This window comes from Brassica oleracea, chromosome C1, assembly GCF_000695525.1.
Source record: "Brassica oleracea var. oleracea cultivar TO1000 chromosome C1, BOL, whole genome shotgun sequence".
NCBI lineage: Eukaryota > Viridiplantae > Streptophyta > Magnoliopsida > Brassicales > Brassicaceae > Brassica > Brassica oleracea.
In genome coordinates, this window is record NC_027748.1 from 1,848,287 (window position 1) to 1,873,721 (window position 25,435).

Here is a 25,435-nt window from a genome sequence, read left to right on the forward strand (position 1 = left end):
ATTATTAATAATAATTAATCAAAAAAAGAAAATTCAAATTCATCTCTGTGTTTCCGCAGCAGCAACAACAAACCGAGCCCTTATTCGTTAGGGCTCTCGGTTTATTGTTAGCCATGGCGGAGAAAGTATCCGACGACGTGATGCTTCTCCACGGCGACCTCGATCTCAAAATCGTTCAGGCGAGGAGGTTACCTAACATGGACTTATTCTCCGATCGCATGCGCCGCTGCTTCACCGCTTGCAACTCATGCGCCAAACCTCCGGAAGTCGACGAAGATCCAAGAAACAGAGACGGCGGCGATCGCAACATCCGCGGCCACCGCAAGGTCATCACCAGCGATCCCTACGTAACCGTCGTCGTCCCTCAAGCGACTCTCGCTCGCACGCGCGTCTTGAAAAACTCTCAGGATCCTCTCTGGGACGAGCACTTCAACATCTCCGTCGCGCATCCGATGCCTCACCTCGAGTTCCAGGTCAAGGACGACGACGTCTTCGGCGCGCAGATCATCGGCACGGCGAAGATCCCCGTACACCAGATCGCCTCGGGGCAGCGGATCTCCGGGTGGTTCCCCGTCCTCGGCGCGTCGGGGAAACCGCCGAAGAAGGAGACGGCTCTCTACGTCGACATGAAGTTCACCCCGTTCCACCAGATCGAGACGTACCGTAGCGGAATCGCCGGGGATCCGGATCGGAGAGGCGTGAAACGGACTTACTTCCCCGTGAGGAAAGGGAGCAAGGTGAGACTTTACCAAGACGCTCACGTGATGGACGGGACGTTGCCGGAGGTTGGATTGGATAACGGGAAGGTTTACAAGCACGGCAAGTGCTGGGAGGATATTTGTTACGCCGTCTCCGAGGCGCACCATATGATTTACATCGTGGGGTGGTCGGTGTTCCACAAGGTGAGGCTTGTTAGGGAGCCTACGAGGAAGTTACCGAGAGGTGGTGATTTGACGCTTGGGGAGTTGCTGAAGTATAAATCCGAAGAAGGTGTTCGAGTTTTGCTGCTTGTGTGGGATGATAAGACTTCTCATGATAAGTTTGGGATTAGCACGGTGAGTGTTAGGCTATATCATTTATGTTTCGATAGGCTATGTTAATCGTCGTATCTAATAGAATTAGAGATTATATGATGACGCAATTGGTGATTTACCTATGTTAAGTATGTTGTATGGCATTTTTTGTGTTGCAGCCTGGAGTTATGGGGACGCATGATGAAGAGACTAGGAAGTTTTTCAAGCATTCTTCTGTGATATGTGTGTTGTCACCTCGTTATGCTAGTAGTAAGCTTGGTTTGTTTAAACAACAGGCAAGTCCTAGCTCTTCAGTATATATGTTCATGATAGTTTAGTGATGCTAATTGCAAAGATAGGATTAGTGAATATGTATGTTTGCGGTCAATTATAAGAGATGTTCTTGGAAATGCACTGAATCTAGTTAGTGTTGGCTATCGTATGTACATGTTCTTTTCATGGACTTTCCTTTAATCTCTCTCAGGTTTGATTCTTCGTTTTAATTGTCAGGTTGTTGGCACTCTCTTCACGCACCATCAGAAGTGTGTTCTTGTAGATACTCAGGCTGTTGGTAACAATCGCAAGATCACAGCTTTCATTGGAGGTATTGATCTTTGTGACGGCCGCTACGACACACCTGACCACCGGATACTACACGATCTTGACACTGTATTCAAGGATGATTTTCACAATCCTACATTTCCAGTGAGTACAGTATGTAATTATTGGCTGGTCGTTTTTAACCGTACTGACTCCTGATTTGGATTCGTTTTCTGCTTAACTTCCTCAGGCTGCTACCAAGGCTCCAAGGCAACCGTGGCACGATTTGCACTGTAGGCTAGACGGCCCTGCGGCGTATGATGTTCTCATAAACTTTGAGCAGCGGTGGAGAAAAGCGACCCGATGGAAGGAGTTTAGCTTGCGTCTAAAGGGAAAAACTCACTGGCAAGATGATGCATTGATCCGGATAGGACGTATATCATGGATTCTAAGTCCAGTGTTTAAGTTTCTGAAGGATGGTACCTCAATTGTCCCGGAGGACGATCCAGTTGTTTATGTTTCCAAAGAAGATGATCCTGAGAATTGGCATGCTCAGGTATTCACAAATGTCTTTCCAAACAATACTTTATCATGTAATGAATTGTTATGGCGATTTGATTCAACCATTTGACTTCCAGGTATTCCGTTCTATCGACTCAGGATCCGTGAAAGGATTTCCGAAATATGAAGACGAGGCTGAGGCACAAGTTAGTAGATCAACTTAGTTGCTATTATTATTACTAATGTTCCTTGACAATACAATAGTTATTGTCGCCACATTGTGTACTAAGTTTTGAAAATTTCTTTTTGACTGCAGAATCTGGAATGTGCCAAGCGTCTTGTAGTAGATAAAAGCATCCAGACTGCATACATCCAGACAATCAGATCTGCTCAGCATTTCATATACATCGAGAATCAGTATTTCCTTGGTTCGTCTTATGCTTGGCCTAATTATAAAGATGCAGGTACGTCTTGATCTTTGAAGAAAGTTCTTAGACTAGGAACTAAAATGCTCACTTAGAATAGGCTGTATTCTAGCATAGTTCTCAACATCTGGGATGGATTCTCCTTCTCCTGTGTATACAAAAGTGAATGAAGTGAATGTTCCCTCTCTTTTGAATGAGCAGGAGCTGACAATCTTATTCCAATGGAGTTGGCACTAAAGATTGTTAGTAAAATCAGAGCTAAAGAAAGATTTGCTGTATATGTCGTTATACCATTGTGGCCTGAGGGGGACCCAAAGTCTGGACCTGTGCAAGAAATTCTGTATTGGCAGGTATTACTTCAAGACTTTTAGCACTGATATTATAATGTAGTTTCTTCCAATTCTTTACAAGAGAAACTAACATTTTTTGCTAAAAACCATCTTGTTTGCAGAGCCAAACTATGCAGATGATGTATGATGTCATAGTACGAGAACTGAAAGCAGTGCAGTCAGATGCTCATCCTCTCGATTACCTTAACTTTTACTGCCTTGGTAAACGAGAGCAACTTCCAGAGAATATGCCAGCCACAAATGGCAGTGCGGTATAATATTCATATCATTCATAGAGAAGAGGAGTCATATATATACACTTTCCTGTAGTAATCAGTGGATCAAAAGTACTTATGATCTTTTTGACTGCGTTTTCAGGTATCGGATTCGTATAAGTTCCAGCGTTTTATGATCTATGTGCACGCGAAGGGGATGATAGTAGATGATGAGTATGTACTCATGGGATCTGCTAATATCAACCAAAGATCAATGGCCGGCACGAAAGATACAGAAATAGCCATGGGTGCATATCAACCCCATCATACATGGACTAACAAGGGAAGACACCCACGTGGCCAGGTTTGCCTTCTTCCTATCATCATCATCATCATATATACCTTAACAAAACCTCAAAAGTTAGCTTCAGATATGCTAGAGACGTTGTGTTTATGCTCGTTGTAAAGTAATCAAGTATAGAAACTTGAATTTAACTTACAGGTGCGTTGATATCTCTCTATCCACAGGTGTATGGATACAGAATGTCACTATGGGCAGAGCACTTAGGCAAAACCGCAGATGAGTTCGTGGAGCCTTCTGATCTAGAATGCGTCAAGAACGTGAACGAAATCGCTGAAGGAAACTGGAAAAAGTTCACAAATACTAAATTCTCGGAGCTGCAAGGTCACTTGATTAAATATCCTCTACAAGTAGACAGTGATGGTAAAGTGAGCTCACTTCCAGATTACGACAGCTTCCCAGATGTTGGTGGCAAGATCATCGGAGCTCATTCCATGGCCCTCCCTGATACTCTAACCACGTAATGTAACATTGTTCGTTTCGATCCTGAAGAAAAAAGAAGCTGAGAGTGTTGTGTGATTTGTGTACATTTAACTGTGTTGTTTTGTTTAATTCTTTTGTGATTTGTCGTCAAAAAAGTAGTGTGTGTGGACTATGGAGGCAAATCTCAGTTACGTAAGGATGCTCTCTGTGTTTCTTATTTTTCTCAATTAATAATAAAACTGTAATATAATTTCAAATGAATGTAACTACAAGTGTTTGGTTCTTATGTCGTGCCGAGGGTAGCATCAATTTATCCAGATTATTGTTATCCGCTTCTAAGTGCATGTTCTTTGGGCTCTTGGTTCTGGAGATATTTTTATCTGCCAGTATTAAACTATCCTAGGAATGAATTTCAATTTGGAAAAAAAAACAAAAATAGAGGTTCTTGTTCGATTCTGTTTATCATTCAATCAAGTGTAACGATAATTAAACCAAACCGAGTGGAAGAATGCGCTAGAGCCAAAAAAAAATAAAATAAATAACAAACCGGATTGGTTACGGAATACACCATAAGAAACGTGAGGCTTGCCACATGCAATTACTAATGTAATATAAAAATTTTAAGAATAATAATGAATCTAAAAGACAAGGAAAGGAACTGGAGTTTACAGTAAAAACCCTAATTATCTCAATCTCGATCGCAACCTGAGACTTGTCTACCTGCTTCTCCCGCAATGGTAAGCTTACAGTACACACTTCTTCTTCGTAGTTTGATATATCTGACGAAATTTGAGGTACTTGTTTCGTTTTTGCAGGCTGATTCTCGCCGTCACGAAGAAAGGTTAGAGAGATTCAAATATTTTTTTTTTCTTAATATATTCGCGTTGTTCATAGCTGTAAAACTACAAACTATTTCTAAAATGTTGAATTTCATTTAACACTTGGTTAAGAATTCGAATCTGATGAATAGACTTGCGAGTGTTGACCTGTTAAAGATTCTCTGTACTTGAATCATATGTTGTCGATGCCTTGTCATGTTAGGTGTGTCAAAGTAACATGTCTTTACTGAGGTTTTGTACAGACAACAAAACACATGTTCTGTAATACTTTTTTTTGCCTGGTTTCTGAAACAGAGATTCACGGTCTCCTTCACCTCGAAAAGAACGGTCCCTTTCCAGGTCCAGGTCCAGGTCTAGATCCGTGCCGAGGGCTAGGTCAAGGTCAAGGTCAAGATCTTTGCCAAGGCCTATATCTCCATCAAGAAACCGTGGAAGGTTAGCTGCTCTAGCCTTCTTTTCTCCATCTCTGTCTGCATTGTCATTGGTGGTTTCTAATGCTTTTTGGTGAACAGGAGGTCTGAAGTTGAAAACCCTGGTACCACTCTCTATGTGACTGGCCTATCCACAAGAGTCACTGACAAGGATCTCGAAGCTCATTTCTCCAAGGAAGGCAAGGTGATATAACCATATATCTAAAACCCTGTTTCTCCTTCCTTCCTCATTAATCTGTTTTGTCTTTTAGCTTACAGTCGTTAATCATGTTTTTTAACTAATTTGATTGCCCACAGGTAGCGTCTTGCTTTCTTGTAATGGAGCCGCGCACCCGTGAGTCTCGTGGTTTTGCCTTTGTTACGATGGATAGCGTTAAAGACGCTGACCGTTGCATCAAGTATCTCAACCAATCTGTACTTGAAGGCCGTTACATCACTGTTGAAAGGGTAACATTAACTTCATGCTCAATTCATTTTGGTACCAATATGATAAGTTTGATATAGTTATTTTGTTTAACTTGGAGATTTTCTGACTAATCAGAAAAAAAATATTGCGTCAAGCTAGTGTTGGCAACAATCAAAGATGATACTACTCATCCTTACCAAATCCAACTAATCAACTATATTGCTTCAACTATCAACTAATCAAAGGACATTATCAAGTGACAACAACTATTAGTACAAGTCAAGTGTTTCTTCAGCCTAGGATGCATCTTGTTTTTTTTACATGAGGTTTATGTACTTTGTGTTATCTTCAGTCCCGAAGAAAGCGCCCCAGAACTCCCACCCCTGGCCACTATCTTGGCTTGAAAAGCTCCAGAGACAATGGTAAGTCAACAACTATTAAAATTATTGATGCACTTAGCAAATGAAAAGGTTACTAACTGTTCTGTACTCTTCTTTTTCGTGCTGTGGAAAAAAAAAGACCGAGATGGCCGTAGCAGTCGAGGGAGGCACTATGATCGTGATGATTACGGACACCGTAGGTCACCAAGACGCGACTACTCACCTCGTGGTGGTGGAAGGAGGTCACCACCAAGACGTGAGTATTCGCCTCGTGGTGGTGGAAGAAGTTCTAGAAGAGATCGGTCTTACTCTCCTTATGGAAGAAGCCCAGAGAGAAGGTCCGAGAGAAGGTATTAACCCCGTCCGTGGTGGCTCGAAATGACCTGTGTGTGTAGCTCTCTCTCTTAACAAAGTAATCCAAAAAACTTCATTGTTGGTTTAGGTTGTGTGATTGTTCATCATCTTTAAATTATTACAGAGATTCTGTTGTGTGACAAGTATGGTTTTATGTGCCTTTTCTCTTTTATGTATGCTGCAGAACACAATGAAGTGAAACTTATAATGTAATATCTTCTCTATGCTACTTTTGAGATTGTTTGCAAATAATTGTTTGAAACAAAAGGGTGGAGTTACAAGAGTAAAGCTTGAAACTATCAAAACTCAAAAACACAAGCTATGAACAGAGACGACAACAAAAAAGTTATCAACAGCGAATTATATGTACGTGTGTTTTATTTTTACTTGTAATAAAAACACAAAACCTGATTGATAATCAAGAGTTGGCGTATTTGTGCCAGCAAAGTAACATAAGAACACATCTCCTGGCGATGTAGAACCTAGAACGCCTCTCATTCACCATCGCTAAACATCCTCTATTCCTTTCCACTGATGATGATTCTCTACAACCTTCTTCTTCTCTTTTCCTCTTTCTCCTCATCTTTGTGGTCGATGAACATTGGCCCATGTTTGTTCTTCTTCTCTTATTTACTTGGCTTCTTCACACTTTTTATGTTCTTCTTTATTTTATTTTTTCTGTAGAGACGATATTTTCTTTTAACAGAGAAATGATGGAAGAGAAGAAGAAGCAAATGAAAGAGACCAAAAGAGTGGAGAGGAAAATAAATAAAATGATAAAAAAGACTATAAATAGAAGAGTGGTGGAGCAATGATGATGCGATGACGTTAAACGTCGTTAACCTCTCTTTAAAAATTTCACGTATCCTCTTAGAAACCCATTAGTTCATTTTGCTTCTGTACTTGCGCGATTATATAATTCCACACTACGCTTTATCATTGTTGTTTTAAACCGGGTTATTAATGTAGGAATCATTGTCTTTGAGTAAATATATACCATAACTAAAAGATACTATAAAGTCTCGTATGCACTCTTCTTGCATATTGTCAATATTAATGATGTCACATCGTTACGGCTGTCAACGTGGATAAATCATATACAATGACAATGCTAGGAAACCTTTCTTTTTTTTTTACGTGCAAGGAAACATTTGACAGCTATGATGTAATGAATACCATTTTTACAACACCTCCGTCCCAGAGTTTTTACAGGGTTCTAATAATTAAAAAAAAATCAAAACACAAAAGAAAATAGGAAAGAGAACGAGAAGAGTTCTAAACTAAAAACATTCGGTCAAAACAAAATCGAGAACCTAGCAGCCGCCTGAGAGAAAAAAAAAAAGAGATTTCCGATTGGCCCTCTCCGGCATCCGGCGAGTCTCGTCGGTGCCGTGAGAGGGTAGTTACTGTCTTATAGTAGGTTCTTCTGTTCGATCTGAGGTGTTTCGGCGGTTATGAGATGGTGAGTGATGGTTTGTTTCCGTCGAAGACCCAGTGATGCGTTTGTTGGTTTGAACAGATCCGGATCTTCTTTCTGGTGCGCGGTGCAGTACTAAGCCGGCTCTGATCTAGGGTGTTAATTCTTCCATCGGATTTGTTGAAGCTTTGCTCAGGCATGTCTCTTTGGATCCTCGTTGTCGTCAATCAACCTCGCTCCTGTTCCATTTGCTTCAATGGTTGAAGCGGTTCTATGCGGCGCTTTATTCCTCCTTTTGAATGAGTCCGGTTTGGGTAAGGGGTTCTCTTCGATCCCATGGGTTTAGCTACTCTGCTTTGATTTTTCTCAAGCTACAGGGTGGAATTGGTTTGGCTTCAGCTCTGTATGATTTACCTAGTGAAGGTGTTGTGCTCCTGGGGGAGCGACGGTTTTGTCATTATTTCCGGATCCTTATGGAGCAACGGTTTGTGTCGATTTGCTTCTACCGCAATTTTTTCGGAGCAGATACGGATCTCCAGCTGGTTTCTTCTCAAGCTGCTACTGTGGATATTAGAAGAACCAAGCTGTTTGAAAAGTTCGTTTATGCTTTAATAGTTTGTCCCCTAATCTTGGATCTTTGATGGCAAACATGCTACATAAAGCTTCCTTCTTTCATGCCGGAGAAAGGAGCTAAGCTCATCTGATGATTAGAGTTTAGAGCATATATCTCTCGATAAAAATGGTGTTGCTACGAGCATTGCTATCAGCGTTACGCGGGTTCATCGCTACCAATCTTATCTTGCGACTTGGGTCCCCACTGGCTACTAATCCACTATCCGAACAGAGGCTGTCAATGGAGTCTCCATGACTGGTTGACGAGCCTCTAGCATGTTTCCTTTGTTCATGCTTTGTTTGGACACTTACTGGTGTTCTTTATTTTCTGTTTTTTTCTTCTTTTAATTTTGGTAACATGTTACTCTAATCCTCTGTTAATGAGGTATGTGTTGTTAGGGAGGCAGTTTGTTCTTTCTAAACTTCACATTATAAAATACCAGTGTTAAAAAAAAAAAACTAAAAACATATGGGAACCGTATTAAAACTTTTCATACCACTTGTCAACATATAAATAGCTCTTGTATTTAATTCACATTTAAATTTAATTAATTAAGCAAAATTAATTAAAATAACAATATTTTTTTATCAAAAACGTTTTTTAGATTCCAACCGATGAAGCTGCTCTTATACACTCTTTCACGTTATTAATTTACTGTTAAAACTTTTTTTGGTAAAAAACTGTTAAAACTTTTTTTTCAGGATTCTATCAACCTACCAAAAACGCGTGTCAGGTGGTTTTAGCGTACCCGATGAGACAACGGCTTATCTCTTCCTTACACGTGATCATCCTTTGATTATAATGATAGCTTAAGCTCACTGACCGGTAGTATTTTTTTTCTTAGGGGTATATTAGCAATGGATTTCTGTTAAATTTTTTTTTTTGAACATTAATTTCTGTTAATTAGTTTAGTAATTCTGTGTAGATTCGTTAATTCTTCGACAAATGATTTTGCGTTAATTTGTATATGGGAGAAGTAATGTGATAAAGAAAACTGAAGATCAAATAAGATGTTTCCATATGATAAATGTAATGAGACGTTTACTATTCATTTTTAAATACGCACTACTTGTATTATTTATAAGTATATATAAATGAGATTAATATAATTTTTTTTGGTAATTAATTATAAATAATGAGATTAATATAATTTGTAAATGAGATTAATATAATTTGCTTTTTAGTTTTAAAGAAGGGCGTCGTCAGGAACGCAGAAAAACGTCAAGCATGAACTGGTGGAAGAGAATAAAGTACCTGGAGGAGAAAAAAAATCAGTGAACAATCATTGATAGTTTGATTGATTTTTGCCACGCATGAACACTTCCTCTGACAGCTATGAATATTCCTCCATTCTTGTTTTTTCTTGAAAAAGAATAAAATTATTTTATACAAATACATTTTGTGATTCTTAATTACAGAACCGAGATATGGATATAAGGTTATAGGATCCATTCACATTTTTTCTTGTCGTCATTAAAAGCTTATATCTTAACTTTGCGGATGTTACCACTTTATTTACTTGTGTTAAGAGTCTTGAGAGTGAGTGTAGGTTTTCTATCTCTGCTGATTCATTTTATTCCTGTAGACTCTAGTTGGCTAGTTGGGCACACCGAACGAATATGGCCCTAACAAATACTCCATCTGTTTCTGTTTTTAATTGTAAGTAGTTTTGCTTAAAAGCACGAATATTTAGAAAATTATTATTTAAAAGAATATGTTATTTAACCAATTAATTCAACCAATTATTAAAAACCTAACATTATTTCATTGGTCACACAATATCCAATAAATGAAAAATATGCATTAAAATATGTAAACTACTTATATTGTGAAACAAACGTTTTTTTGCTAAAACTACTTACATTTAGAAACGGAGGGAGTATCTTTGTAAGAACTCAGAAGCGGCTGTTGGCGTTCTCCAAAGAGTATCTCTATTTTCCTCCATACTTTAAGAGCTTGTTGTACAATGAGTCTGAGTTGTTGTATATGTGAACCGACCTGTTGATAGAACGATGGAAACTTTGCTTAAGAACATCAATATGGTAGAAGTCGTTTACAATATTAAATATTTTAGTCAGTGACTTGGTTTGTCTTTACTTATAATTTTGATTATCATTTTTATGTGATATTGAAATATTTGTTTAATTTATTTAAGACTTGTGTATTATTTAACTTTGTTTTGTGATAGATATTCTGATATATCATTTTTGTTTTAATTTAGCTTAAGATTTTTGACAAAAGAAGGTTGTTATATAATTGAGGAATGTTCGTTTGGCAGACCCTCATGCAGCTGTGTTTGCAAAACAAACAACAACCAAACAAACAAGACACAGCCGCAGCTACAGGAAGTTGCGTATGCCAAACAAACAGTCCTATGGACTTCAACCGAACACAACCTGATATGATCCTGACCAGTGAAGCAGCATTCAGAACTGTAGTTGGGCCAGACCTTCATCAAGTTGCAGAGACCAGTTACATTGGAGCCAGCAGTGACATACGTTCAGTCCAAAGAGAATATCTCAGCAACCATGAAGAGTTTATCCGTGAAACCAACTTCTCTAGATTCTCAACTCAACCAGAGCACGCGGCGAATTGGTTTCATACCAAAAGGATTAATGGTTTAGGAGATATGCCAATTACAAGTCCGACCGCCTACACTGCATCCGGATTAACACTTCTTGAAGAAAAGGCATCTATCAGCCCAACCAGGAGAGATATTCGAGTAAACCAAGCTGGGAATTAAAGGGGGGTACCTCTCAGGAGTCCAGAAAATCAAGATTCAAGGCCAGAGTATTAATCTACCTAAGTTCCTATAGTCTATCTAAGTTCATGTTATGTCTTTTATTTAAATTTTCAGACTGTCTTTAGTTTATGTCTTTAGGTATGGGGGGGACAAAGGAGTTAAGTTGTTTTATTTTCCCAAGGCCTTGTGCATGTACAAGTCCTTGTCTAGACTGGTCTTATATGTTCTGGTCGAAAATCAGTAATGAGATAACCATCTTTCATTTTTAAAACATGTCTCTTCTTATTGAAATCTCTAAATCGACTTTCATGGCTGGTGTGTAATATCCAGCAACCCAAGGATTTTCTGATTTGATGTGTCATATCTGAACCAGAGTATCTAGGAGTATCAGGAGAAGAGCCAACTCTCTTGTATCCCACATCAATCCACAGGCTTTGAGAAGCTTGAGTCTTCGGATTCGTTTCTGCACGGATTATCCAATCTGTTCCATTCATCCAGAGATCTATCCTAGGGAGATTCTTATTACAATACTGGCAACAAGATCCAGCTCAAAGGCCCAATTTTGGAGAAATCTTAGAAATGCTTATGCAACTACTCCGTGAGCTACCATTCTCTCCGCTCAAGTAAAATAAACATGTTGCCTATTCTCATCTTCCTTTGTGTAGTTTTTGTATCTAACGGAGAGGAATCTCTTTATAACTTCTGTTTTTTTTTCTCACTGTATTCGTTTTCATAACAGTGTTATTTTGAGAAACGAATCACTGAGCGGTAATGATATTTTGTTCCAAGTGAAACTTTATATCAATTGGTAGTGCCATTTAGATACATACACTTTTTTTTGTTGAGAACATATACATTATTTATTTGCAATTTACAAAGGGATAGGTTTATGTTTTTGTTTTTGTTTTCACTCTTCTACTGGTAGTTCATTCTCTGTCCAGGCAACGTATCCTCCAGCAATGTCTGTAACCCCGGTGAAACCCTGTTCATACACACACACGAGGCATCATTAAAACCGCTTTCTCTGTTTTAACAAATACTATCACATAAATGAATCATACTTACAGCAGTGAGAAGTTCAGTTGAAGCCATGAGAGATCTTTCCCCGCTCTCACAACCCTATAATATTTCATTTATAATATGATTTTGTGTTCATAACTATTACTAGAAATTTGCTAAAGTATAAGCTTACAATGATGATCTCGTCGTGTTTCCTGAAGTGGGACGAGACCTGCTTTAAAAAGCTCGGGTTCTTGATCATTCCTGCAACATTTTATTTAGCTTTGGTGTTAATTTCAACTATTTTTTATACTATAGAGAGGAAACCAAAGGTCGGTTTGAAAATGAACCTGATCCGACTCTGTACATGTAAGGCACGTTAATAGCACTAGACGGATGTCCGATGCTGAACTCGTCTGGTGTCCTCACGTCGAGATATTTGTATCCTGCTTGAGCTAGCTCACGCGCAACTCTCACCGGTACTGATGTTGGAACTCTAGCTGCTTCCGCTGCAATATTTGCTCTGCCTGTTGTTACTTTCCTTCTTCAAAAAAAAAACAATTTAATAAATTAAGTCATTTCCTCTAATGCTAAGAGAGATTACAAAACGTTAGGTCACCATCGGAAGTTTGAGTTCTGACGATCTGCAACGACGACGACGACTCTCCTTGTTGCCGTTGATAGCTTCCACTTGAAAGATCTACACACTTCTAGAGGTGGAGATATAACCGATGACCAGCTTCCGATTCGTGTGGTTGTGTTTAAAGCAGATTCCATTTTTTTATTCTTGTGTTTGTAGATACTTTGAGTTATACTTCTCGTGCATGTTATGTATATATATACAGACGCAAAGCCAAAGGATATGGAACAAGTGACACGTCAGCCAGTTCTAGAAGATCTATCCGAGTCCAACATGTAAGCCATGCGGAGTATGGATGATAAGTCCAACTCGGTTACCTCGTAAGTCGTAATATGGATAACTTGCTGACTCGGATTAGATGCTACTATACGTTTCTTATTAAGGCCCAGATCTAAATAATATATGGGCCTTAGGCCCATTAACGAAACGGAAGAGAGTGAAAGTAAGGGAAGCTTTGTGATGATGGCGGATTAGCGATTGTTCGACGACGCCGATGATGATGGCGAGGTTTATCCCTGTATCGTCTTGTCAGTTTCGTTTCGGCTTCCGCGAGCTTCCTCCTTCGTCGTCGGCTCTCAATCCAAGACGGTTCGAGGTAAATCTCGTTTCATTTTCGTGTGTGATGGTAGTGTGATTGGTTAATTGAAGTCAGATGTTCTTAATCAGGTCTCTCGCCGGAGATTCCCGATCAAATGCTCGTCGTCTGAGTCGGATGATGGTGTAGATTCGGTATCTATTAACAGTTCGATGTACAGCTGGTTCACCGGACTCGGCGGTATCGGGATGTTAGACACCGCGTATTTAACCTACCTGAAACTGACCGGATCCGATGCCTTTTGCCCCGTTGGTGGTGGTACTTGCGGCGATGTATTGAACAGCGATTACGCCCTTGTTTTTGGTAACTATACATCGCTTTAATGTGTGATTAATGTATAGTCCTGAGCTTAGACTAACCTGGAAACTTGTATGTAGCTTAGTTCAAGATTTGTATTCATGGTATTTGATCTCATAGGCATGATTAGATTCTGATTGAATCACTCTCAATGTGATAATATTGAATCTGTGCTATGAGCTGTGTCAATGAATAGCATGCTCCATGTTGAAAGCTGAACTCAGTGACTGTTCTTTTGCATTTTGCCAGGTGTTCCTCTGCCAGTGATTGGGTTTGTTATGTATGGCTTAGTAACAGCTTTGAGTGCACAGCTTGCGGAAGGGAATCTACCCTTTGGAGTTAGTAAGACCAATGGGCGTTTTGCGTTATTTGCCGCCACAACTACGATGGCATCTGCTAGTGCGTACTTCCTGTATATACTTAACACAAAACTCTCAGGATCATCGTGCCTCTATTGCCTAGTATCTGCTTTCCTATCGTTTACTCTATTTTTCCTCGCTGTAAAGGTATCCCTTTATATCCGTTTCTCTTACATTTTGTGTAAATTGTCAAGATGATTACTTAAGTTAGGATTATGTTTATTTGCTCCGTGCATGTGGTAGGATGTGAAGTTGCAAGAGATACAGCAAGTTGTGGGATTGCAGATATGCTTGGCACTCATAGTAGTTGCCTCTTTGACTGCTTCATATAGTACTGCTCGACCAATCCCTTCAAGGTAATCCAGGTTGAGTCCGATGGCATGTATTAATCCTTTCTTACAAGTAGTTTCTCTTAACTCCAATATACGTCTTTGGTGTTCACTCCTTGCAGCTCAGGTGACATTGAGCTGCCATATTATTCAACAGAGATCACTACATTATCGAGCCCATATGCTATAGCGTTAGCAAAACATCTAAACTCCATTGGAGCTAAAATGTATGGAGCGTTCTGGTGTTCTCACTGCTTAGAGCAAAAAGAGGTAGGTACTACTAGGTACTTACATTGGTTTACAAGTAATCAGTTTTATGCGCTTGTCATGTAACTATGTAAGTTCTCTCCATCTGTAGATGTTTGGAAGAGAAGCAGCAAAGCTACTGAATTACGTGGAATGTTTTCCCGAAGGCTACAAGAAAGGAACTAAGATATTCAAGGCATGTTCAGATGTTGGGATCGAAGGATTCCCCACATGGATGATAAATGGTCAGGTGAGTAAATCCTCTGAATCCTTGGCACGAGTTTTCATCACATGTCAGTTCCTATTTCACCTCTTTTATTGTTTAGGTATTAAGCGGAGAAGTAGAACTCGCTGAACTAGCGGAGATGTCTGGATTCAGCCTTGATCAGGCAACTGAGGCCAAACCACTTCAGTAAAATTTGTATAGTTGCAGGAATATGAGGTGAATGCTCTTTTATTGATACCGATGGTTATAGGATGCTCTGTGCCATTGCAAGTGATTATTATTATTGCCACAGGAGGTTATAACTCCATGTTCTATCACTTAGCCATCACCAGAGAATCACACTATCATATAAAGATTATTAGGTTCCAAAACTTGTTGGGTTCTACTAGCAATCCGAGAACCTGCAGTCATCTAGTCATGTCTTTATGGTATAAGCCTAGAATGTAAATCGGTGTATTATGGTGTAAATGTGTAATGAATAGAAGTGAGGTTAAGAGCACACATGTATGTATGTTGTATTTACATAATGAATTATATATGCGTGTAGATAGATGATCCATGGCAGATACATGACTCGTTGGATAGGCAATATATTCTATTTTCTTCTTTTTTAAAGATTAAAATATTGGATAGATATGAACATCCAGATATTTATTACTAAATTGCTAACTTGGGTTTTGTTGAACAACAGATGAGCCAAAAATAAGGCTAATCTTTATCCAAACCTCTAATGAATGTGACGAGGCGTAACGTAAAGTAACGCTCGCGCGGGAAAAGAGTAAGAAAAAAAAGCAGTAGCCGTTAGATGTAGAGAGAATGAAGGGGTCAGATTAGTTGCTTATCAAGAAAGCTCATAAAAAGGGCAAAACAGGTAATGAGTGTTGGACCCACGGAAGAGGTGAGAACGATCACGTTGAAAAGGGAAGATGCTATAGAATATTCGTAATAGTCACGTCGTTTCTCACATTAAACCCCTCCAGTAAATACACATTTTTAGTTTTCGCCCTTTGAAATCTCTTTAAAATCCATCAGTTCTTCATCCACCTTCACTCGCCGCACTCTTCAACTGATTTTTCAAAGATGACGACACCTCAGATTTCGGAGATTGAGCAAGAGCAGCTGATCGAGAAGCTCGAGATCTTCAAGATCCATGGCAGAGACAAACGCGGCCGTAAGATCCTTCGGATTATCGGCAAATTCTTTCCAGGTTTGGATCTGTTTTCGTTTTCTATATTGATTTCATCTGCTATCTTTCATCTGAATTTGAAATTTTCTCGAATCAGCTCGGTTTCTATCACTGGATGTGTTGAACAAGTATCTAGAGGAGAAGATCTTCCCTCGACTAGGGAGAAAACCGTTCGCCGTGCTCTACGTCCACACCGGCGTGCAGAGGAGCGAGAATTTCCCCGGAATCTCAGCTCTGCGAGCGATCTACGACGCGATTCCGGTTAACGTCAGAGACAATCTCCAGGAGGTTTACTTCCTCCACCCAGGCCTCCAGTCGCGTCTCTTCCTCGCCACTTGCGGCCGATTCCTCTTCTCCGGCGGGTGAGTTTCTCGTTTTGGATCCTCGAAATCGAATATATATATTTTATTTTTTTGCATACTGATTGGTTTGTTTGGTGTGGTGATTGGCTACGGTAGGTTGTACGGGAAGCTAAGGTACATAAGCAGAGTTGACTACTTGTGGGAACACGTGAGGAGGAACGAGGTAGAGATGCCGGAGTTTGTTTACGACCACGACGACGATCTAGAGTTCCGTCCGATGATGGATTACGGTCAGGAGAGCGATCACGCTAGGGTTTACGCCGGAGCCGCCGTAGATTCATCGGTCTCCAGTTTCTCCATGAGGTGTATCTCGTAGCGTGTAGAATACACCCACCAGATCCTCTGATCGTATCTTTTAAAACCATATAATATACCGATTAAAATATCAAAAAGAAGTCACGAATAGATGGTGCTTCTCGCAGCCAGTGAGCGTTTTTTTACGGAAAAAGAAAAAGAAAGCTGTTGGTGTTTGGATAAGGAAAGGTTGTGAATCTTTAGATTTTCCTTGAACCTGTTCTTTTTTATGTTTTTAATAGTTTTCAGTGTTTCTTTTGAGAAATTTGTCAGATCTTTTCTTTAGTGGTGGTCGTTGTGGGTTGCTGTCGAAAATCTTGTGTAAATATGTTAATATAATATGTTAGTGTAACATTAGTTCAAAAAAACAAAAATTTATGCTAGTGTCACAAGTTTTTTTATTAGTTGTTATAAAATACCTCTTACAACAACATTCTCATAGAAAAGGGAGGACTTTCACCATCTCAGTGATACACCACCTACCATCATCAAGCTGGAACACTTTAACATTGTTTTTATCTTCCTCATCTGTAAAATAGATACAATTCTCCATACATCCATATTCTCCAAACATTCATAATATTCACTAGCCCAGACATAATTTACAATATGCCACATATGAACAAAATTAATTCTAAGAGTACTATTTAAATAGTATAAGATGAACAAAATGTTTTGATCAGTTTGTTAGTTTCTTTCACAAGCAAAAGGAGGGTGTGCCTTTGTTCACTAGAGGTGATTCTATTGATTGTACTCTACATGAAGGTTTATATGAATGTTCATTCACATACAATGATCTTGAGATAAGATAAGATTGTGAGTAGAGAGTATCCAATTCTTATTTCGATTTCTGTCTCTTTTAACTTCAGTCTTTGATAAAATCACAACAAAAGCGAATCGCGTTATTGATTACAAGCGTTATTGATTACAACAACAAAAAAGTAATGCTTCTTTCTTCTTTCTTCTTTCATACACAATCACCAACCAATGTAGTAAAAACACAATACTTGCATTAAATCCCCATACGTGATATTCTTTCTACTTATATAGTAAAAGTAGTTCCCCGCTTCAGATCAGTGGCCCTTTACTCTGTCTGATAGAGTCAAAACGTGCCGCCAACTCATCATAATCAGGAAGCTTTGGGTGAACATGGTGACCGCTCGAGTCCCTTCTAGACTCAGCAGACTGAGGAGCCTGAGGTGGTGCTCTGTCTGGCGGGAGGGAAGAAGCACGTCTCTGTAAAGGTCCTTCTTCCGGCTCTGTATCTTCCTCGTAGTAGTCAGACTCATCAAACTTGACCTCAGTAGTCGCAGGAGGAGGAAGTGTGTGTCTCCTCCTCATTGTTCCCTTCGCTTCTGCTTCCGTTTTGGCGTAGTCTTCTTCATTTACACCTGGATTGTTGCAGCTGTATCTTCTGTTTGCTACGGAAGGTTTAGCGTAGTAGTAGGAGCTTGTTTCAGATCGTCTCCTTGAATGATCCAAAGACGAAAAGGAGGATACAGAGAACTCCTTGTTGCTGTTACTGCTGTCTCTTCTGTTAGCTAACAAGGCGGCTACTTGTGCTGCTGCAACCGCCTGCTTGGCTAGTTCAGCTGCTGCTTCAGCTGCTGACTCGGTGTCATGATAATGCGTGTTGATGCTGCTCATGCTACTACTCGATCTGAATGTAACAAAAAAAAAACAACATAAGGACTTACATTTTTCTGAACATTGATGAAACAAAAAAAGAATATGTACCTCGGCACAGCTTTGGTAGGATCAATGGGTTCATCAGAAGCACGGTTTACTGGTAAGCTTGACGCGCTAACAAACGCACGTGGACCATCCTGCTCATACAAGAGACATTACACGTTTTAAAAGATTCTAAGAAGAAAAATGAGAGAGATTAAGAGAGACATATACAATGGTTGCTTCTTGAGGTTTGAGAAGTTCTTGCTCAGTCTCTGCAGTGTCCCAATCAACCTGGAACTCCTTGGCAATCTCCTTCATGATTTTAAGTTTGAATTCTCCACCAGGATGCCTCACCGAAAGCTTATCAATCAGCTACAAAACAATCACAAGAGTCATCAAACGTCATGTCATTGTTTAAGCAAATCAGATATGATGAATGAACTCTCTCCCCTTACCATCCGGTTCACGCCACAGGTAGGACGCAGCTCAGTAGCAGCAGACACGAAATCTCTTCCGTACTTCTTCTCAAAGATGTCTTTCAGATCTCCAAGCTCAGGTATCTCCGAGCACCTAGGCGCAGCGAATATCAAACTCGCAATGCCTTCCTTCAGATCCACAGGACATTCCCTAAAAGAAAAAACCCCAAATTGAGTTTTAGGTAAAAAGACACAAACTTTGAAACTGAATATGAAACATTACTTTTGTTTTGTGATGATAGTGAGTCGAGAAACAATGAGTTCACAGAAAAGCTCAATGATTTCGTTAGCCGCCAAGATGTTCTGCTCCCTAATCACATGCTCAACCTGAATTGCCATTAAAGTCAAGAGCTTTGGTCTTTTTTGCAGATTTTTTTTCAGACAATAGAAAAAAATAAAGAGCTTTGGTCTTTTTTTCAGACAATAGAAAAAGGGTAAAGAGCTTTGGTCTTTCAGACAAGAGAGAAAGTGAAATACTCTGATTCGAGCGGTGGCATCTTGACCGGACTGAAGAAGAAGAGCGATGTCACGTCTCATTTGCTTCACCACAACTTGTCTCTTGTTCCTCAGAAGCTTTATTCTAGCTACAGCCATCTTCGCCGCCGTTTTGCTTTTTTTTTTCCGACCAAATAAATAAAAAACAGATTCATCAGACGATTCAGATCTTGCTATCTATGTAAGAGAATCTATAAGAATGTTCAAGATTTTACCATTTGGAGGAGTTGAAGCCGCGGCGGAAGAGAGAAAGGCTGAACTTGAGAAGCTTCTTCGTCTGAACCGAGGCTACTCCGGCCGCCGTCATTTTTTCTCACCACCAACGTTTCTTCTCTGACACTGGAGGACGATGACTGAAGAAGGAAGGTGTGAGTGTGTATGTAAATGAGATTAACGCTCTATTGGGTCCCACGAGAACCCACCGACTTACTCTATTAGCTGGTCCACCTTTTTTTTTTTTTGACATTGTCAAATATAGCCGTTTTATCTTTGACACGCGTTACTCATTAGTCTCGAACCGAAGGAGTATCCTAAGCAACGCCTAATCATTTGTTTAGCTTCACTTGATAATATAATTGCGTTTGATGTAATGGGCTGGACCATTGTCTTGAGCCTTTCTTTCTAAACTAACGTACAAATCTTGGCCTGTCTATATTTGGAAGGTTTTCCATATTTAACTCTATACAGAGATTTTACGAAATTATGTGTAATTTGATTTGACTATCCCTTAGTTATATACTTATATGCGATAATTTATGTGATTTCATATTTATTGTTCAATGTTATATTAATTCTTTTACCATATATAAAATTTTGACCTTATCACACTTTTCTATTCAGTATAACTTTATACATTGTCCAGTATATAATTATGATCTTATCGATCGCATGAGTCTTAGCACACTTCTATATATTGAAAGTATTTCATATAAGTATTTTATGATATAAAAAATGATGATAGAAAGGAAGAAAGTAAATACAATGAGGTTTTCAAATATAAGCTTGTGAGAAATTTATAAGAACATTTTTTTTTTTTGATAACTGAGTATCATGACTTCACCAAGGTGATCCAGACTAGAGACTGAAGCGAGCAAGGACACTGCCAGGGTGTCACCATGTGGCTCACTGTGAACGGTCTTCGGTCTCGGGCGCTGGAGGGTCCGCATGTGATTTCCCCAGTGGCCGGGTTTCGAACCCAATAGCGGAACTCACAGCCGTGGGCTCTTTACCACCAGAACTAGAAGTCCCGGTTAATTTATAAGAATATTTTCAATGTAAAACTTCATTTTTTCCAAAATGAAATTAAATGGAATATAAAGTTAAAAATTGTAATCCTATTTTATTTTTTACTCTATACTAGAGCAATGAACAAAAAAAAATATATTCTATTTTACTACATGATAGAATGAAAATATGATAAGATTGGAGCATTGTTTATTTCATACTCTATTTTATCTCATCATGGAGTAGGTTTAAAGATGCTCTAAGAATCTCGCAACCAGATTGCTCTTAAGTTGTTTCATAACGTTCATGGGTATATATAACAGCAAAGTTTTTTTTGTCATAGGTAAATAACTGCAAAACTGTTTCTATTTTCTTTGGAAAATGCCTCTCTACATGTATCAGTTTAATTAGTATACAAAAATCTTAGATATCCATCCCTCCGGCAAGTTCTCTAAAGTCGGATGCCAATGAGGTCTACATGCTTTAAATTCTTCTAATGAGAGATTATGTTGAGAAGCGAGGCTCTTGTTCTTATCAACCTTCGAAACAACCCTTCTAAATTTTTCTCGAACCCGCCAATGCTCATCTCAACCTCCTCAAGCTTCTCTTGTATATCATCACGAGTGCATGATTCTCCCCTAACCGCGGAATCCAATCTCTCCAACTCGTTCGTGGCATCCTCAATATTACACTTCTTCTTTAGTACAGAAGCCAATTTGCTCTTTATGTTACTTTGTCGTCCCGACAATAACTCCAAGAACGACTTCAACACGGATACACCAACAGAAGCCACTCGTCTCATCGCATCTATATATAACCGCCACATGATGTTCGTCTTCGTGATCATATGAACTTGACCTTCCATCGATGGACTTCAAGGACACAAGAAGCTTCTTAGTTTCTTTCCTCATGTTCTTTCTAAATTTGACATAGCCCGAGACAGCAACGTCGAGTTGGTCTCCTCCTCCGGCTACTTTCTTCCTTCTAACACATGATTGAAGATCACGAACATGCTCTTGAGTCTCGACCATCAGGTCCCTCGAGACGCTACATATATCCATTAGTCTCAAAGACCCATCGAGCATCTCTTCCATGAAATCTGATCTAACGGAAGACATGGCACGTTGCGTTGAACACATTTTTAGAAACTCACCGTACAATCGTAGAGCTCCTCCAAACCAGCCAACCCCGTCGAGATCAACTCGAATGAACTCTTCGTGGTGTCTATTGTTTTGACCTTAGCAAGAGCTTCCTCCACCCCACTCGTGCTTGGATGCGAACTTGAAGGTAAACTTATTGATCTTAATTGTTTCTTGATTAGCATATTCTCCATCTTTTGTGTTTTTTTTTGGTCGATAAATGTGTTGATCTTTTTATTTCTTTCTTTTTTTGGTATATCTGCTTGATACAACTTGCCCTGCACATGCATATATATAGCATAGGGTCTTCTTTTTTTTTGCCGACTGATATTATTATAAATGAAAAAGCTAAACTGGACCAAATCCAACCATAACAACTAAAGCCCAAAAGAGGCCCAAAACCTAATTTCAAAAAAACGAAAATCTTAAAACCGGCCCAACAACAAGCCCAAAAAACAGGAGGCCACTGCCCCAAACGCCAACGCACGGCGCACGTGTTGAGACCTCAACTGCGAGGCACACGTGTCACCAGATCCCTTCTCCAACCTCCATTGTCGGAGGAAACATGCAACCCAACACCGAAAACCGTACCCGATCTCACCACCACCACCTACGGCCGAGCTCCTTTGACGGAAAGCTTCTGTCGAACCATGTCGAGATCTCTTCCTAAGCCTCCAAGCCGCTAATCAATCCCACATCTCATCTTGTTTGTCGTCAACACCATCGAAGATAATTACTCGATCTATTCGAGATTTCTTCAGAGGGGACCAAACGAAGAACAGATGAATCAAGAACAAAGCTAAAGTCACACCCTTAAGAAAAGGGGTGACAATCAAAAACCGACGGTGCAAGACACAGAGCCTCCACACCTCGGACTCATAAGCCGGCGAGGAACGAAGCCATAGAAGCCTCTTTCTCCCGGAAACAGAGCCGGCGAAGCCTGCCTAAGAAGCAGCGCTTCCCAGAATCAAAGCCAAGAACCAGAAACCGTCGATAGAGCCCCGTGAAAGCTTCATCTCATCTCACAGAGGAGAGAGAGAAGTCTCGGTCTCCACTCGCCGTTTTATATATAGATTACTTAATACGAGTAAAAAATCACACATGCCACAAGTTGCACTTAAAAATTATAAAGAAAAAGCTGAGAACACAGTATTGAACATATCTTACATGTGTCAGACACGCTGGAGAATCACAGTCGGAACCATATCTTATAGCATAGGGTCTTCTAACATCATCAACAAAAAAACTTCAACAATTATTGAAATATTTAATTTGATTGGTCCGATTATTACTGGCAAATCTGTGACACTCTGAGCTGTCGGACGATATCATTGGTCAACTTATTTAGCCACAGAGATGAAGCCTAATGAGTCATCGTCTGTAATGCCTCCGGTTTCGCCACATAATCAATTGACCTTTCGAGTTATTCAAATAAACAATAGTCACCAAATCGTCTCGGTAGGTAGCGAGATCCAGATCTTCCTCCTATGTAGTTTTTCTAAATAATGAAAAGACATATTCGTCAAAAAATAGACTAATGTTTCTCTATGATTGCCTAATGCATTGCGTCTTGCATTACAACACGTGTAAGAGGAGCATATGATTTCAGATTATATGTTTGCTAGTTGCAAACATTCATACGTAACAGATGTATTTGATCGTAGAAATGAGCTTTTTTAACATTTACATATAGTACCAATCATTCCGCGAAACTATAACAGCCGTTCTTGTGGCAGTCTAATCAGGACAGATGAAATACTGGTACTCATTATGTTGCATTTATGTTTGTAATTCAAGAGTATGAAGTTAGCTTTCATCAATCAATACATATACTATATCAATATGCATTAAAAAGTTTTTTACGAAAAAAAGATATCACATATTAATATGCATATAATTTTTAATATTTATCCATGTATTGTATGTGAATTTGAACTATTTAGATTTGCTCCATTTACATACTATATGTGAATTCGAACTGTTTATGTTTGCTCAATTTGTTGACATAATATCACGAATTCTCAGCGCCGCTAGGATATATCTCTCAGCCGCGAAGAAAATGGAATATGTGTTTTTACTTCGTTTTACTTTTCAAGTAAATAACTACATTGAAAAACTACGAGTTTTTTCTTGTATAACTCACGTTTATTTCTTCTATTTTCAGTGCAAATTATGGTACACATAGGTTCACATATCCAACCGTATTCTTTATTTTATTTTATTTTAATTTATATTTAATAATGAAATGTTATCGATCAGAATATAAAAATTTACTTAAGATTGTTTTTAATAATATTTAAGTCTTTTATTTTCATAAATATATTTTTTTCACATGTTTACGTCAGATAAAATATTTGCTTTTTATTTCGCTTGTCTAATGACAAGTATTAAAAAAGGAAAAAAATAAAATAATAAAACTTATCAAACAGAAACATATTAACTTGAAGCAGCATGCCTACAAAAAAAAAAAAAAAAAAAAAAAAAAAAAAAAAAAAAAACAAAACAAAACATGCCTACAAATGCTATAAAGAATTAAGTCTCCGACTCTCGCGTATTGAACAATCCTTTCCAGTGCTGCAATTTTTAAATATTACAATACTACAACAATGGATTTGCAAACGAGATAATTTAAGAAGCAACAATACGAATAATGTGGTTCTTAAAAAAAAAATCCATACGAATGTAGTTATTGTGTACTTCAACGAAACAAACCGAAGAAAACAATGTGGACAAGGAAGAATAATGTTTGCATGCAGAACCTTAAATTAAGCAAGAAAATAGAAAATTCAAATGTTTTAGGTCACGCAGAGCCTTCACTCGGCTTTGTCCTCTTTTGCATCTTCTTCATCTTGTGGTGGTGACCTGTTGAGATCAAACTTTGGAGTAGTAGTTCCACATTCCTCCTCCTCCTCATCGATTGGGTCAGCGTTCAAATCGATTTTCAATCCCCCAGTGCCTAAACCAAACCCTCCACCACCGCAAGAAGCAGCAACATCCCCGCCAGATGCTTCCACGGCCGCATTAAATGTGGGGGGAGGTAAGAAGCCAGAGTAACCACGGTCTCTATGAGCCCGTAAGTGGCCGAAGACGGCTTTCCAAGAAAGAAAACTTCTCCCGCAAACGTTACATTTAGGAGGACCTTCAGGTGGGTTGATCAACTTAGGAGAACCTTTCTTCCTAGGCTTCTTTGCCGGCTCTTCTTCTCCAGCAGACACGGTGGCTTCAGAACCGGACGCGCCGGCCACATCTGCCAAGTCGTCCAACATAACCGTCCTTGGACGACGAGCCTTTTTCTTCTTAACTGTTCCACCACTTCCACCAACCTCTTGTTCCATGTTGTCTTTTGTCACCGCCGCTTCTTGAGCGGCAGCAATCAATAAGTCAGCCGCAGCGACGGCTTTTTGACGGGTTACCTGATCCACATCACTAAGACTCAGTGCGGGAAGGGCGAGAACTATTTCGCGCATCTCCCCTTCTTCTTCTTCATCGCTCCAGAGGTAATCACTTTCATCAGAATTTTCATTAATTCTTTCCTCAGTGTTCACTTTTGTTTTCTCGGGATCACTCATGATTTTGACTTTGTTGAGAGTAATAAGTTTTGCTGAGACCGAAATGGTGTTTATATAGTTTCTTTGATCACATGACGGTTATGACCGTTACCGCATCCTGTGTCTGATGTCTATATCTCTCTATTGGCCTCTCCCGCCTTTTCATTTGAAGGTTGCGTCCGTTAGATCCAGTTAAAAACCGAAAATTGATATGAAATGGTAAGCCATATATAAATTGGTTTCTTCAGTCGGTCGAAATGAACCGGAAATTGAGAACTGAAATCATATACATCATTGATTGTGCTAGTATTGTTTGTGGGCCATGTTCATTACATGGTCTGAATTCGCTTAGCCACTAC

General features: G+C 39.3%; 8 protein-coding genes and 1 pseudogene across 13 annotated transcripts; 4 read left to right on the forward strand and 5 right to left on the reverse strand.

The window, feature by feature from the left end:
- On the forward strand, window positions 1-4,057 carry LOC106310131 (phospholipase D delta). The gene is made up of 10 exons (XM_013747342.1): window positions 1-1,055; window positions 1,193-1,309; window positions 1,524-1,718; window positions 1,804-2,109; window positions 2,192-2,260; window positions 2,371-2,518; window positions 2,681-2,829; window positions 2,931-3,080; window positions 3,187-3,387; window positions 3,552-4,057. Exons 1-10 carry the CDS (start codon window positions 114-116, stop codon window positions 3,846-3,848), a joined length of 2,574 nt encoding a protein of 857 aa, XP_013602796.1. The 5' UTR covers window positions 1-113; the 3' UTR covers window positions 3,849-4,057.
- A 387-nt stretch (window positions 4,058-4,444) lies between these two features.
- Window positions 4,445-6,430, forward strand: LOC106324533 (serine/arginine-rich splicing factor SR45a-like). 2 transcript variants are annotated; one of them, XM_013762489.1, is made up of 7 exons: window positions 4,445-4,544; window positions 4,623-4,648; window positions 4,941-5,081; window positions 5,159-5,261; window positions 5,375-5,524; window positions 5,836-5,905; window positions 5,994-6,430. In XM_013762489.1, exons 1-7 carry the CDS (start codon window positions 4,542-4,544, stop codon window positions 6,218-6,220), a joined length of 720 nt encoding a protein of 239 aa, XP_013617943.1. In that variant the 5' UTR covers window positions 4,445-4,541; the 3' UTR covers window positions 6,221-6,430. The 2 variants fall into 2 exon arrangements, with proteins under 2 accessions (XP_013617943.1, XP_013617949.1); XM_013762495.1 differs by having other exon boundaries at window positions 6,003-6,430.
- Window positions 6,315-6,922, reverse strand: LOC106324549. The gene has a single exon (XM_013762503.1). It carries the CDS (start codon window positions 6,825-6,827, stop codon window positions 6,636-6,638), a length of 192 nt encoding a protein of 63 aa, XP_013617957.1. The 5' UTR covers window positions 6,828-6,922; the 3' UTR covers window positions 6,315-6,635.
- A 4,830-nt stretch (window positions 6,923-11,752) lies between these two features.
- Window positions 11,753-12,813, reverse strand: LOC106293021 (senescence-associated protein DIN1). 3 transcript variants are annotated; one of them, XM_013728706.1, is made up of 5 exons: window positions 12,609-12,798; window positions 12,340-12,530; window positions 12,183-12,253; window positions 12,052-12,109; window positions 11,753-11,972 (listed from the first exon to the last, which is right to left on the reverse strand). In XM_013728706.1, the coding sequence occupies exons 1-5, from the start codon at window positions 12,764-12,766 to the stop codon at window positions 11,917-11,919; spliced, it is 534 nt and encodes a 177-aa protein (XP_013584160.1). In that variant the 5' UTR covers window positions 12,767-12,798; the 3' UTR covers window positions 11,753-11,916. The 3 variants fall into 3 exon arrangements, with proteins under 3 accessions (XP_013584160.1, XP_013584152.1, XP_013584146.1); XM_013728698.1 differs by having other exon boundaries at window positions 11,768-11,972; window positions 12,056-12,109; window positions 12,340-12,533; window positions 12,609-12,813; XM_013728692.1 differs by having other exon boundaries at window positions 11,768-11,972; window positions 12,056-12,109.
- A 243-nt stretch (window positions 12,814-13,056) lies between these two features.
- Window positions 13,057-15,605, forward strand: LOC106305765 (thiol-disulfide oxidoreductase LTO1-like). Of its 3 annotated transcripts, none has more exons than XM_013742160.1 (8): window positions 13,057-13,224; window positions 13,296-13,527; window positions 13,771-14,027; window positions 14,124-14,236; window positions 14,332-14,479; window positions 14,568-14,705; window positions 14,782-14,897; window positions 15,373-15,605. In XM_013742160.1, the coding sequence occupies exons 1-7, from the start codon at window positions 13,123-13,125 to the stop codon at window positions 14,869-14,871; spliced, it is 1,080 nt and encodes a 359-aa protein (XP_013597614.1). In that variant the 5' UTR covers window positions 13,057-13,122; the 3' UTR covers window positions 14,872-14,897; window positions 15,373-15,605. The 3 variants fall into 3 exon arrangements, with proteins under 3 accessions (XP_013597614.1, XP_013597605.1, XP_013597597.1); XM_013742151.1 differs by lacking the exon at window positions 15,373-15,605 and adding an exon at window positions 14,974-15,289; XM_013742143.1 differs by lacking the exon at window positions 15,373-15,605 and having other exon boundaries at window positions 14,782-15,238.
- A 41-nt stretch (window positions 15,606-15,646) lies between these two features.
- On the forward strand, window positions 15,647-16,906 carry LOC106305785 (ganglioside-induced differentiation-associated protein 2-like). Its single transcript, XM_013742171.1, has 3 exons — window positions 15,647-15,888; window positions 15,965-16,229; window positions 16,326-16,906. Exons 1-3 carry the CDS (start codon window positions 15,762-15,764, stop codon window positions 16,543-16,545), a joined length of 612 nt encoding a protein of 203 aa, XP_013597625.1. The 5' UTR covers window positions 15,647-15,761; the 3' UTR covers window positions 16,546-16,906.
- Window positions 16,907-17,378: 472 nt separating this feature from the next.
- On the reverse strand, window positions 17,379-19,610 carry LOC106305792. Its single transcript, XM_013742184.1, has 7 exons — window positions 19,381-19,610; window positions 19,148-19,280; window positions 18,894-18,997; window positions 18,650-18,821; window positions 18,426-18,566; window positions 18,261-18,349; window positions 17,379-18,183 (listed from the first exon to the last, which is right to left on the reverse strand). The coding sequence occupies exons 1-7, from the start codon at window positions 19,470-19,472 to the stop codon at window positions 17,592-17,594; spliced, it is 1,323 nt and encodes a 440-aa protein (XP_013597638.1). The 5' UTR covers window positions 19,473-19,610; the 3' UTR covers window positions 17,379-17,591.
- Window positions 19,611-20,882: 1,272 nt separating this feature from the next.
- On the reverse strand, window positions 20,883-21,722 carry LOC106303226 (annotated as a pseudogene).
- A 2,474-nt stretch (window positions 21,723-24,196) lies between these two features.
- LOC106299535 lies at window positions 24,197-25,105 on the reverse strand. Its single transcript, XM_013735615.1, has one exon. It carries the CDS (start codon window positions 25,095-25,097, stop codon window positions 24,342-24,344), a length of 756 nt encoding a protein of 251 aa, XP_013591069.1. The 5' UTR covers window positions 25,098-25,105; the 3' UTR covers window positions 24,197-24,341.
- Between the last annotated feature and the right edge of the window lie 330 nt (window positions 25,106-25,435).

What these genes read in the sequence shown, in the direction of transcription:
- LOC106310131 (XM_013747342.1), top strand. Translation starts at nt 114, where the DNA reads ATGGCGGAGAAAGTATCCGACGACGTGATGCTTCTCCACGGCGACCTC. An exon ending in TTGGTTTGTTTAAACAACAG is followed by an intron (nt 1,310 to 1,523) that starts GCAAGTCCTAGC and finishes TTTAATTGTCAG; the next exon opens with GTTGTTGGCACTCTCTTCAC. An exon ending in CTGAGAATTGGCATGCTCAG is followed by an intron (nt 2,110 to 2,191) that starts GTATTCACAAAT and finishes TTTGACTTCCAG; the next exon opens with GTATTCCGTTCTATCGACTC.
- LOC106324533 (XM_013762489.1), top strand. An exon ending in ATTTCTCCAAGGAAGGCAAG is followed by an intron (nt 5,262 to 5,374) that starts GTGATATAACCA and finishes GATTGCCCACAG; the next exon opens with GTAGCGTCTTGCTTTCTTGT. An exon ending in GTTACATCACTGTTGAAAGG is followed by an intron (nt 5,525 to 5,835) that starts GTAACATTAACT and finishes TGTTATCTTCAG; the next exon opens with TCCCGAAGAAAGCGCCCCAG.
- LOC106324549 (XM_013762503.1), bottom strand. Translation starts at nt 6,827, where the DNA reads ATGGGCCAATGTTCATCGACCACAAAGATGAGGAGAAAGAGGAAAAGA.
- LOC106293021 (XM_013728692.1), bottom strand. Translation starts at nt 12,766, where the DNA reads ATGGAATCTGCTTTAAACACAACCACACGAATCGGAAGCTGGTCATCG. An exon ending in CATGTACAGAGTCGGATCAG is followed by an intron (nt 12,254 to 12,339) that starts GTTCATTTTCAA and finishes AAAATGTTGCAG; the next exon opens with GAATGATCAAGAACCCGAGC. An exon ending in AACACGACGAGATCATCATT is followed by an intron (nt 12,110 to 12,182) that starts GTAAGCTTATAC and finishes GAAATATTATAG; the next exon opens with GGTTGTGAGAGCGGGGAAAG.
- LOC106305765 (XM_013742160.1), top strand. Translation starts at nt 13,123, where the DNA reads ATGATGATGGCGAGGTTTATCCCTGTATCGTCTTGTCAGTTTCGTTTC. An exon ending in TATTTTTCCTCGCTGTAAAG is followed by an intron (nt 14,028 to 14,123) that starts GTATCCCTTTAT and finishes TGCATGTGGTAG; the next exon opens with GATGTGAAGTTGCAAGAGAT. An exon ending in GCTCGACCAATCCCTTCAAG is followed by an intron (nt 14,237 to 14,331) that starts GTAATCCAGGTT and finishes CACTCCTTGCAG; the next exon opens with CTCAGGTGACATTGAGCTGC.
- LOC106305785 (XM_013742171.1), top strand. Translation starts at nt 15,762, where the DNA reads ATGACGACACCTCAGATTTCGGAGATTGAGCAAGAGCAGCTGATCGAG. An exon ending in TATCGGCAAATTCTTTCCAG is followed by an intron (nt 15,889 to 15,964) that starts GTTTGGATCTGT and finishes TTCTCGAATCAG; the next exon opens with CTCGGTTTCTATCACTGGAT. An exon ending in CGATTCCTCTTCTCCGGCGG is followed by an intron (nt 16,230 to 16,325) that starts GTGAGTTTCTCG and finishes TGGCTACGGTAG; the next exon opens with GTTGTACGGGAAGCTAAGGT.
- LOC106305792 (XM_013742184.1), bottom strand. Translation starts at nt 19,472, where the DNA reads ATGACGGCGGCCGGAGTAGCCTCGGTTCAGACGAAGAAGCTTCTCAAG. An exon ending in CCTGTGGCGTGAACCGGATG is followed by an intron (nt 18,567 to 18,649) that starts GTAAGGGGAGAG and finishes ATTGTTTTGTAG; the next exon opens with CTGATTGATAAGCTTTCGGT. An exon ending in AACCTCAAGAAGCAACCATT is followed by an intron (nt 18,350 to 18,425) that starts GTATATGTCTCT and finishes TTGTATGAGCAG; the next exon opens with GATGGTCCACGTGCGTTTGT.
- LOC106299535 (XM_013735615.1), bottom strand. Translation starts at nt 25,097, where the DNA reads ATGAGTGATCCCGAGAAAACAAAAGTGAACACTGAGGAAAGAATTAAT.